At 44.1% G+C, this 12,311-nt stretch overlaps 1 protein-coding gene across 1 annotated transcript in view; it reads left to right on the forward strand.

Moving 5' to 3' along the window:
• The window catches only part of LOC115097183 (solute carrier family 22 member 6-B-like), a 32,707-nt gene extending 21,503 nt beyond the window's left edge, over nt 1–11,204 (forward strand). The window contains exons 5-9 of the mRNA XM_029612763.1: nt 7,016–7,139; nt 7,764–7,882; nt 8,438–8,652; nt 9,072–9,180; nt 10,580–11,204. Coding sequence (XP_029468623.1) covers nt 7,016–7,139; nt 7,764–7,882; nt 8,438–8,652; nt 9,072–9,180; nt 10,580–10,811 — 799 coding nt within the window. The 3' untranslated portion in view covers nt 10,812–11,204. The remainder of the gene's footprint in view (nt 1–7,015; nt 7,140–7,763; nt 7,883–8,437; nt 8,653–9,071; nt 9,181–10,579) is intronic.
• The last annotated feature ends 1,107 nt before the right edge of the window (nt 11,205–12,311 follow it).

Below are 12,311 nucleotides of genomic sequence, written 5' to 3' on the forward strand. Positions count from 1 at the left end.
TTCACACACATTTGTTCACATTCCTCTCATTCTCCTCCACATACATACATGCCCCCTCAGATACACTCCATTCCCCCAACACACATGCTCATTCACATATTCACACACATCCTCTCACATCCACTTCCTCTCCCCCACATGTCCACTCAAATATGTGCACACAAACAGCCCCCCAAGCATATACTCCCTCCCCACCCCAAACCCACCAGCAGCAGCAACCTCCTCCTTAGAGCCCCCATGGTGATGGGCCTCCTTCTTCCAGCCATGCAATAATCTGTTTCCTCTTCTGCCATGGGCACATGGGGCTCCCTTCTTCTTCTGCTTCCATGGGCCAATTGGAGGCCTTCTCTCTGTGAGCAGGGGCCAATCAGAAGCCTCTTCCTTTCTTCCAACTCAGCAAGGTTAGGAGAAAGGGACAAAACCTCCAATTGGCCCACAGGAGCAGGAGAAAGGGAACAGGCACCCAATTGGCCTGTGCAGGCCAATTGGACTGCTACATTAGTAGCAGCAGCAGCAGGACACCTGAAGAGCTCAGATATTGGCCCGGAGACCCCAGCAAATCATTTAGAGTTCCAGAGTTTCTAAGTCAAATCAGATTGGTATTTCTCACTGGATAGTGTGTACTGCATAGACCTCTCTAACTTACAGAATAATAAAGAACATATATCTGTAATAAATTCATAACAAGTGTGGGATAGAGAGGCTTGTTGCACACTCTCCAGTGGCAAATGCCAACCCATACTGTCACTGCTTTCAGCCAGCAGCTCTCATTATCACAAAGCAGCTGCATTCTAGAGCTCACCAAACAAAAAGCCATCTTCCACGATGGCTGTATTTCCATTATGTTACATTTGGCGGTTCACGGGACACCCCTATGAGCTGCCACACTCACCCCGCACCTCAAGACTTGCCTTTTGCGGCACAGATGCCACCATCAGTAGAACGCCGTGGAATGCGGAGTGCTTCATCTGGATGCTGCCATTGCCCCACTCCTTCCCGAAAGTCTCCTACGCACGTGCTGGATCTTAAAGGGCCTGCGGCAGGAAAAGCCCCTGTGGAGTCCTGGGATGAAATCACTGGCTCTTCCTTCTTAAACCTGCCCAGAATGGCCCAGCGAAGCCTCAGCAATGGGTCTCCTGCCTAAGACGTTCCTGATTGCCCTGCATTCCTGATTGATCCTGCTTGTTTCTGTGCCTTCGTCCAGCATTGCCTTGCCCAGCCTGCTTCGCCTAGCCTTGCCTTGCCTGCTTCGCCTAGCCTTGCCTTGCCTGTCTCATCCAGTCTTACCTTGCCCAGTCCATCTCATCTAGTGTCTCCTGTGTGTCTTTGTTATCCTTGGCCTGATTTTCTGGACCTTTTGGACCTGACCATGAGTACCTGCCACCTGGACCTGATCTCTATCTTGGATGTGACCTCAAGTTTGTGCTGCTTGGACCTGACCATGTTTGCTTGCTGCCTGCCCCGATCTTTGGCCTGTCCCGATACCTCCCGCTAGCTGCCTATCCTGACCCCGGCATGCTCTTGGACTCTTGGACTTAGGTGGAACCCTACTGCCCTAGGATTCCACCTAAGTCCTGCCGGCTGCCAGAACCCAAGAGCTCAACCTGCAGGGGAGGTGGCTGGTATAGGGGAAGCCCCCCCAGTCTGTCCCGCTACAGTGCATGTCTGCCAGCTGTCGGCATAGGCTTCATAGGTTCGCCTGCAAGGCTGCGTCAACTACACCACCACATAAAGGGCCTCACTCCTACACCACTTATCACAGCTTGCTGAGGCCATGAGTTCGCTGCACTTGCCCCAGGCCTCCGCCATTGCCAGGTTAACTCACCAGCTACAATAGTAACAAGACCAGCTAAATAAGATGGCTAATTATCTTCAGGGTATGGCTCCCCATCCAGCTACGGCGCCTCCAGTACTGCTTACTACTTCCATGATTTTATTGCCTCCAGCTCCAAGGTATGATGGGGATCCCACGAAATGTAGAGGCTTTCTGAATCAATGCCAGATGTAATTTGAATTCTAAGCACCCCTTTCCATCTGATTACATCAAGATTACCTACATCTTTTCCTGGTTGGATGGCTCCTCCCTAGCCTGGGCCTTTCCCCTATGGGAGAGAGACAACCTGTTCCTAGGGGATCTGAACAACTTCCTGCAAGAATTTTGCACGATTTTTTTTTTTAGCCTGGCCGCACATCATCCATAGCCACAGAGCTGCTTCAGATCAAACAAGGCTCCTGGTCTTTCAGAGAGTATGCAGTTCATTTTTGTATGTTGGCATCTGAACTTTAATAGAGATAGCATAATAGCCATCTTCAGTCAAAAGCTCTCAACCTCACTAATAGCAGTTTATGGACTTCTCCAGGAACTTGTCCAAACCTTTTTTAAACCCAGATAAGTTAATTGCCTTAACCACATTCTCTGGCAACAAATTCCAGAGCTTAATTATGCACTGAGTGGGGAAAAAAAGGTCTTTGATTTGTTTTAAATGTGCTACTTGCTAACTTCATGGTGTGCCTCCTTCTATTGTCTGAGAGAGTAAATAATTGATTCACATTTAACCATGCTAGTCTTCTCATGATTTTATAGACATCTATCATATCCTTCCCTCCCTCCCCCCCCCCCTCAGCCATCTCTTCTCCATGCTGAACAACCTTAACATCTTTAGCCTTTCCTCATAGGAGAGCCATTTCATCCTCTTTATCATTTTGGTCACCCTTCCCTGAACCTGCCTGCCCATGTGCGTATTCCCCGATTTTTGCGCGCATGGGCTTTTTAAAATTAGGGCTTATGCCTAATAATTGATGCAGCTCCATCATTGTCATTCCATGGCAAAGGTTAAGGCAAATTGGATTCAAACAGCATCTGAGAGTCCTGACCTTTACTTCTGGGAAACTGATAAGCATGGGGGTAACCTCATGCTTCTTCCAGCCATGCATAAGCTTGGTGGGCAGACTGGGTGGATCATTTGGTCCTTTTCTGCTGTCATTTCTATGTTTCTGTTTTTGCAGCTGTATTAGACAGTGTGCTGTTTGTGAAGACTGGGAATAATGTGAAAGTGCTTTTAAACATTTAGTTTTAATTTGAGTTTCTTAGGGGGTAGTTTATTTCTATTTATTTTAATGAGTTTTTTCCTTTTACACTGAAGTCAATGGGGCTGAAAAAAAAACCAGTCCATTTTTTAAAAAACAAATTGGTCCTAGCTAACAGCTTGTAAACTGATAGATTACAATTGACTCACAGATGCTGACATGACACTGAGAGAGGCAGGAACTGAGCAGCTAGAACATTAATTTTAGGGCCTACTTTATGTAAAATCTCTAAGAATAGCAAGGGGACACAAACGATTGGTTGTGTAGGAGTGAAATATAGTTGTTAATTTTAAGATAACCTTTACAAAGGTAAGGAAATAGGATTAGTTAAAGTTAAATAAATAGCCAATCCGCAGGTTTTCTTTGGCTTTATTAGAGGACTGAAAGGAAAATTGAAAGTGCGTAATTATTCAAATGTCATTGCTCACACTAAGATAAGTGAGGAAAATAAAAGTCTTTAAAAAACATTGATTTAATGTTTCAAGCTGTCCATCGTATAAGTTTAAAAGCTTTTCACCTGTGATGTCACTTTTCCAATGATGTCACAGGAAATAGTTCTCAGCTGATTTAGAAATGCCTGTAAACTTCTTAAATCTTAGCAAAAATGTACAGGTACAGATAAACCAATTAAAAAGGAATTTTTGAAATCATCAAAATGTTCTCAAATATGAATAATTTCTAGATCAGCTTTGTACTTTGATAGAATTTAGTATAGTTCCTCCAACCTGTTTACCTTGTGAATCAGATGAAGGTTAGGTTGTCATGGAGTTGCCATGGTATATCCAAGGTAACAGCTTCAGAATGTTAGCTAGGACAAATTTTTTTTCTTTTTTTTTATTAACGGACCTTGGGTTTTTTTCAGCCTCATTGACTTCAGTGCAAAAAGGAAAAACTAATTAAAATAAATAGACATAAACTACCCCCTAAGAAACTTATATTAAAACAACTAAATGTTTAAAAGCACTTTCACATCATTCCCAGTCTTCACAGACACCAGACTGTCAAATACAGCTGCAAACATCCATAGCAGCCCCCCTCAGACCTATTTAATTAAAAAAATCAAAATGTGAAACATTTTTAGTTAAACTAAGGATCCCTCAACACTTTGAATCTCCTTCATTGAGAGCAAACCCCCCCAAAAATAGTTTGTGAGAAATTTTTGAGACTGTAAGTCCTAAGGGGTCTCTAGGGTCGAATATCTGTAAAGATTACTGCTGCAGAGCCCAAATCCAGGTGTTGGTCATGTTAGAGACTCCCCTTCACTTGACCACCACTGGCAAAATTTAAATTTGTATTACTTCAGAAAAGTTATGTTAATTGATTGGCGCCGAGTTCGCCAAGGTGCTTCCCAGGAATCCATACTAATGTTGCAGCCTCTACCTAGGCTTGCCACTTAAAACCCAAGTTTTTAAATTAAAAAAAACCCCAAAACATTATTTTATTTTTAATATTCTTTAAAGTGCCTACAGGCACTGCTGCGGCTATTCTCTGCTCTCCAATGTCACTCATGACATCAGCAAGGACCCGGCCTAGACTGTATCACGCCAGGGGCTTGCTTGAGGCCCCGGAACTGTATTTTGCCTCAAAAAATGCAGCGACAGCGTCCCTAGTGCTGGTGCTGCTGCCTTTCCTCCACTGGAGACTTGCGATGATGCTCAGCCGATGCTGAATCAGCTGATCACTGCATTGGGCTGGTGTTTGAGCGTCAACGGCGGCCAAACCAGCTACACGTTCCAGGTCCTGCCTCACTCTGCCATGTTTCCTCTGCCGCGAGGAGCTTTCCAGGCTTCCGCGGCATCACTACTCCCTTTGTGGCCTCAGCCACTTTAATTTTCAACGTGGCTCTTAGCTGCTGGAGCCTCTTTCCCTCGGGCCACTAAAAAATTTTTTTAAAACCATGTCGCCATGCTCCCAGTCCCAGGCCTCCCTGCCTGTCACTTCGGGCCTGGTTTTAAAAATTAACATAAAAAAAAATTCAGGCCAGTTTATTTCTGATTCACAAAGCCCAGCATCACACCAGGGACCATAGCAGTCCAACAGGACTCTCCCCCTCCCCCTGACCAGGTAAACACATTTATTTATATACCTTTTTGTTTTTTTTTACCAGATTCACATTTTATATTTTCTGCCTCAAACCTAGGATCCAATAGGAAAACTCCCCAAACCTTAAAGGAATAGGCACACGTTTTTCCCCTCAAAAAACATATCATATTACCAAACATCATTATTACAAACAATAATTGTTTAAAACATTTGCTTTCTCCCAACACTATATGCCTCAAAATTTCCAGGGGTCTCCCCCACCGAGAGCCTTCTGCATCTCTAAGCTCAAACGATAAGCACAAATGGGTGGCTTCCTACACTCGTGAAAAAAAGGAGATGATAATCCCCTTGTACAGGTTCTTGGTGAGGCCTCACCTGGAGTATTGTGTTCAGTGCTGGAGACCATATCTCAAAAGGGACAGAGACAGGATGGAAGTGGTCCAGAGAAGGGCGACTAAAATGGTGGGGGGTCTCCATCAAATGACTTATGAGAAGAGGTTGAAGGACCTAATTATGTATACCCTGGAGGAGAGGAGGTGCAGGGGAGATATGATACAGACTTTCAAATACTTGAAAGGTTTTAATGATGTACAATCAACAAACCTTTTCCTTTGGAAAGAAATCAGTAGAACTAGGGATCATGAAATGAAACTCCAGGGAGGATGACTCAGAAACAATGTCAGGAAATATTTCTTCACAAAGACAGTGATGGATGCTTGGAATGCCCTTCTGGAGGAGGTGGTGAAGATGAAAACGGTGAAAGATTTCAAAGGGGTATGGGATAAACACTGGATCCCTAAAGGCTAGAGGATAGAAATGAGTATATGGGGGTAACTTGCTGGTGTGCTGGTTACTACCCTTAACAAAAAAGCCACAACTTCATCATTGCTCTCTGCTTCAACAGCAGGGAGAAAGGATGAAAAGGGAATTATAGACAGCAAATAACTAGAACATTGAATTTTTTGGTCTGGGAAAAAATAAACATGGGGTAATTTGCTGATGTGGCTGTTAGTTCCCTTAACCAATAAACCTGAATTTCCTGATGCAACTCCAACATTACTCTTAACTCCAACATTACTCTCTGCTTCTACGGCAGAAGGTAACAGGGAATTGGACTCTAACAGCAAGCAACAAGGGCCCTGATTTTGTTGGCCTACGAAACTGATAAGAATGGCTCAACAGAAACGACCATAAAATTGATGGGCAGACTGGATGGACCGTTGGTCCTTTTCTGCCGTTATTTTTATGTTTCTAGATGTCTGTCCAGCACTTGAGTTGGAGATGCTGCCCAGACTATGGAGCTGAACAGCTGTCTTGAGCATGATAGTACATGATGGGCCGGATTTTAAAAAGGTTACGCGCACCGGGCCTATTTTTAAAAGGCCCGGCGACATGTGTAAAGCCCCGGGATGCGTGTAAGTCCAGGGGCTTGCAAAAAGGGGCATGGAGGGGCGGGAGCGGGGCCAGAGGCTCCAGGCACAGCGGTCATATGCTGCTGTGCTTAGGATCATGCGCCGGCCCCAGGGCTGAAGTAAATTTAGCAACATAAAAAAAAAGAACTCAAAGGTAGGGGGGAAAGGGCGGGGGAGGTAAGGGGAAGGTGAGATGGGGGGGTAGGGAACGGGAGAAGGCAGCGCGGCTCGGAGCGGGCTTGGCATCCCCTTGCGCGCGCCGACCCCAGATTTTATAACATGCGCGCGCATGTTATAAAATTGGGTGTATATGTGTACGCACCGGGTACGCCCGAGAGCAGCCTTTTAAAATCTACCCCAATATGTGTACTCCTTTGATTCAGGATGCTAATAGTGTAGGCAAACCAATCCAGAACTTCACTTCATCATACCCTGATACATTTATTGGTCATTTATGTTTTGTCTGTGACCAGGCTTTTGCTGGAGTCAGCCCGCTGGCTGATTCTCAATGGGAAACCTAACCAAGCACTGAGGAATCTGAAGATAGCTGCCTGGGTAAATAGGAAAAAAGAAGAAGGTGAAAAGATAACCATAGAGGTAACCATAAAAGATTAACACAAATACAAATTAAATAATAAATTAAATATAATGGGCCCTATATTGAAAGCGCATTTAGTGCTAGATATCCAGATAAGTAGGACTTATCTGGATATCTAGTGGCTGCTGAATATCTGATTATGTTCAACGGCCACTGGCTAGCTGGATAAGTCATTGTCTGTCTTTCTGAATACCTGGATAAAGTGTGGGTGGGCACTGGGCAGATCGGGGTAGTGCAACCTATCCGATTAACTTAACTGGATAAGAAGCGATATTCGCTCTTATCAGGTTAAGTTAATCGGATAAGTTATACCTGCCAAAAAGCAGGCTTAACTTAGCCAGATATAACTTATCTGGCTAAGTAACAGCTTGTATGGGGATATTCAGTGGCATAGCCGTGCCACTGAATAAGCCTTGTAACTTAGCTGGATAAGGTATATCTGGCTAAGTTACATACTCTGTTAACTTTAAAAATAGGGTCTTATTTGTTTGTGTAACCTGCCTGCAAGCTTGGCCCTCTTTCAGCATCCGGCCATACCATTCCATTCTGACAACCACTGGTCTTTCAGCTATCTCTGTGCGTCAGGTTTTCTCAGTCAGTCCCCTGTTCTTTTTCCCTGTCAGATGCTAAAAGAACAGATGCCGATGAACCTGCCAACTGTATCATCGTCATCTTATTCATTTGTGGATCTCTTCTGCACTCCAGGCATGCGGAGGATCTCTTGTTGCTTGATGTTGGTGTGGTAGGTTCTTGTATTTACAGGCTCCAGTGGAGTCTCTCTCACTTCTCCTATCCCTGACCTCACACACTGCAACAGAGTCTCACTCTCTCCTCCCATCCCTGACCTCACACACACTGGCGATAGAGTCTCATTCATTCCTCCCATCATTAACCTTACCCACTGCAATGGAGTCTCTCTCACTCCTCCTATTACTGACCTCACACAACCTGATGGAGTCACACTCACTCCTCCCATCCCTGACCTCACACACACTGCGATAGAGTCTCATCCATTCCTCCTATCACTGAAATCCCACTTTGAGATGGGGTCTTTCTCATTCCTCCCATCACTGATTTCACACACACTGCACTGGAGTCTCCCTCACTCCTCCCGTCATTAACCTTACCCACTGCACTGGAGTCTCCCTCACTCCTCCTATTACTGACCTCACACAACCTGATGGAGTCTCACTCACACCTCTCATCACTCAGTCCTCCCATTACCGTGATGTCTTTGCCAATGAAAAACGAGAATACATTACTTCCAGTTAATGACACATCTCCCTTTTACATTCAGCTTTTCTACCCACCTTGCCTTCTTTGCTCTGGCCATGGACCTTACCAGCTTTGGCTTCAGTATTTACTTGGTTCAGCTGATTTTTGGAGCCATCGACATTCCCGGGAAGTTGATCTGCACGCTGACCATGGGGCTGTTTGGACGTCGGATAACCCAGGCCGTCTCCCTCATTCTCTCAGGGCTGCTGATAATCGCTGGAATATTTGTGCCAGAAGGTGCATACATGGCACTCTTGCTTAATGAAATTAAAACAGGACCAAGACAGAGAAGCAACTGATCTAGGAAACAGATGAGTTATTATTTTGGGCGGTCAAGCCAGGCATTTTCTTTCAAGTTTACTTAGCTCCTGCACACAGAAAAAGGGCCTTAGATTTCTGAAGTTGATCTCACAACCTCCCACCACCAAAGAACCACATCTTTAGCTTCCCTTCCCCTTTCCCTATCATTCTGCAACAAGTGAGAAAAAAATCCAGTACAAGCCAGAAGTCGTGGGGTTGAGGGAAGTCACATCTACAGAGCAGGTGTGATTGCCAGAGGGAATGGTTAAAGTTTAGGGAGGCTTCCCCCACTCTTTGTAGCTTTCTAAGTTATGTTGTCAACGTTTGACATATATATATATATTCTTTCCATCTAGGGATGCCAGCACTCCAAACAACCATAGCCACGCTGGCAAAAGGCAGCCTGTCAGGTGCCATGGCTTGTATGCTGCAGTTTTCTGGAGAGCTCTACCCAACTGTGGTGAGGTAGGTCCCGTGGTTAGGTCAAACCTTCTTCACCCTTAAAGAGGCCGATGCAATACTGTGTGCTTGAGCTAGCGCACCGCTTATGTGGGTTTTGAACACGCCAAAATAACTCTTGATGCAATACGTAGATTAGCGTGTCCAAAACACACATGCAAATCAGCGCTTGGCTAATAGTGCTCGTCACATGTAAATTGCATGTAGATGAAGCTATTAGATATTACCCTGCGATTCAAAAACTTACTGTGCGGCCAACATGCCCATTGTAACGCAGCAAGTTTTACGCCAGCCCGGGAGCTGATGTTAAGGCATGCAGCACGCAAGGGCTCAATCACTAAAACAAAAATCCTACTTTCTGTGATTCTTCCTATTACTATTGTCGCAATACTAAGCAGAAGGAACCACAGAAAGCACCATCATGCAAAAATAAAAAGTCTTGAAAAAAGATTTTCTGGGTGCGGTGTCTGGCAGGGAGGACAGCTCTGTGGCCATCCTGCTGGTCAAATGGAGAGGTTAGCGTTACCCTCCGGCCAGCGCAGGGTAGCGGGTTTGGGCAGCGCTTGGTGGCTCCGGTGACTTGCAGAGAGAAGGTGCCGACAGTTAAAAAATTAATTTATCCACTCCATCACAGTGCTGATTGCTCCATTCACTGCCATATGTCAGTGAAAGGACCAATCCCCTTTCAGAATGCTGACAAGTGTCAATGAAAAGGACCAATCAGGAACAGCCCTGCTGAGGGATGGGAAAGGAGCCCTAGCCAGGTCAGCTGCTGGGTGCCCAATGCTGTTGTGGGCACACAGCCACGTATTCTGGGCGCCCAATGCTTGAGTGCTAGGGACGCACAAATTTTACCTAGCGAGCCCCTTTTAGCATGTCAGCTCATTAACATATTGCATTATGCGCCCAGGAAAGAAGGATGTGCGCGAGATGAAAAAACACGTGCCTATTTTGGACGCACATTTTTACGCACGTGATATTGCATAAGCCTGAAAGATAACTGGATAACATTTATCTAGCTAAGTTTAGGATAGCTGTCTGACCCGACCAGAGATAGCCAGATAATTTAGCCAGCTGACTTGACTCTTCCCAGGAATGCCCTAGGAACACCCCTATATTATCCAACTAAATTTCAGTCAGATCATGAGATATCTGGCTAAAATAAATGCCCAAAATAGTCAAAAGTTGAGGTTTAGCTGGATAACTTGTAAATTATCTGGCTAAATGATAGTAAATAGGATCCCTAAATGTGTAATGGAAAGCAATTTTAAAACATAGAAACATGACAGCAGAAAAAGAATATATGGCCCATCTAGTCTGCCCAATTTATGTAGTATTATGGGGAAAAGAGAAAAGAAACCCTCAATGATCCCTTAGTGGAATCTTTTCTACTCTCTGCTTATAGGCCGCGTGGACTGGGTCTTTCCTTCATGACTGCCTACCTCGGCTCTGTGCTGGCTCCTGCTGTCTACCTGCTGGGGGACATCATCTCCTTCCTGCCCTACCTGATCTATGGTGTGGCAGCGGTGGTGGGTGGAGTGGCCGCCTGCTTCCTGATGGAGACCCAGCACTCCCTGCTGCCCGATACCATTGAAGAGGTGGAGCAGAGGTTCGACTCAGCCTGGGTTCCGCACTGACCGTGCCCTGAGGACACCAGGCCGGTCCCACAGGAGCTCTTCATCTCATAGGTTGACCTTCTCCATTCCTCGTGTGTTGACCAGGTCCCCTTCTCAAAAATGGAGGCTTTCGCCCCTCCCTGGCAGCTAAACAGTCTCCACGCAGATTCCTCTCACAGTGTATTTTCAGACAAATCTTTGTTTGAAATTATGTAAACAAATGACACAATGAGGAACAACATAGAACAAAGAAGTCAGTGCGGACATTATGCCAAAAGAAAATAATACATACTAACTTACATTAAATTATAGAAGGTCATTGTTAAAGACAGAGATTTACCCAGGTGAACTGGCCTGTCAGTAAACTTCCCTCCCTCATTTCGACAAAAGGTAAACATCAGGTTCCACAACATGTGTACTTTTTGAAGGATAAAAAACACTCGTGCAATACCTCTGTCCTGTATCTAAACTGTACCAATACACCAGAGGAACTCAGCAATATATACTGCCCCAACTTTATTAAATGTGCAATTTAATTAATTTAAATACATATATCATATACATCCAGCTATGTGAGAACATATTTACCCTATAATTAAAACTTCACAAACCCTTTTCACTACCCTCCCTACACTGTATTCATACTACCATCCACACCACTCAAATCATACCACCTTATTCATAATAACTAAAAGGTTAATACATATGCATAATTAATGTCTCTTCATATAACTCTTACATTGCAAAATTATTCATATCCAATGCATATACATCTGTTTCATACAATGCTTATCAATTCATAATACACAGTCTGTAAACAGGAAACATATACAGTAAATCTATTGCATATAGTATTATTTTTTTAAAACAGGAACCAAAGACCCACTAGAACTTTTTACAATGCTCCGACGAAACTCGTTTCGCCCGTCATACCAGGCTTCCTCAGGGAAAAATACTTCATTCAAACACTGTGGTTTTTGTGTGTTACTGTCGTTAATATTAGATTGCCATCTTCTTAGATACTGTGTTTCTTCCCATTCATCACGTCGTCTCTACCACTGATTATGTATCATATTAACCAAACGTCATCAGAAGAATAAGCAGGTCATTTCAAAATTATGCAATCACTATCCACACATAGCATCGGACTATATAGGAAACATTAAAAAACACATTATCAGCTTATTTTATTAAACTAAATCATGAACCTACCAACACCTCTATTCTTTAAATAGTACCAGACAAGAATTCCTACCTGTATATACAGATGTCATGTCATTCAAACCCGACTTCACATATCAAAATTGAACATCCAGAATCACATCAACATCACATTTTAATCTTCACCATACTTTGATGGCCCGCTGGATCACGGAACGCTACACAGACTTACACACCTACAATACAAATACCAAGTGTTATATTATGTTAACCTACCCTCTCCTACAACAATCCATTGTCCTAACATATACCCACTCAATTATTCTCTATTTCTTGATACTATATACTATATTGATCTTA

The sequence above is a fragment of the Rhinatrema bivittatum genome, chromosome 8 (assembly GCF_901001135.1).
Source record: "Rhinatrema bivittatum chromosome 8, aRhiBiv1.1, whole genome shotgun sequence".
Lineage (NCBI taxonomy): Eukaryota > Metazoa > Chordata > Amphibia > Gymnophiona > Rhinatrematidae > Rhinatrema > Rhinatrema bivittatum.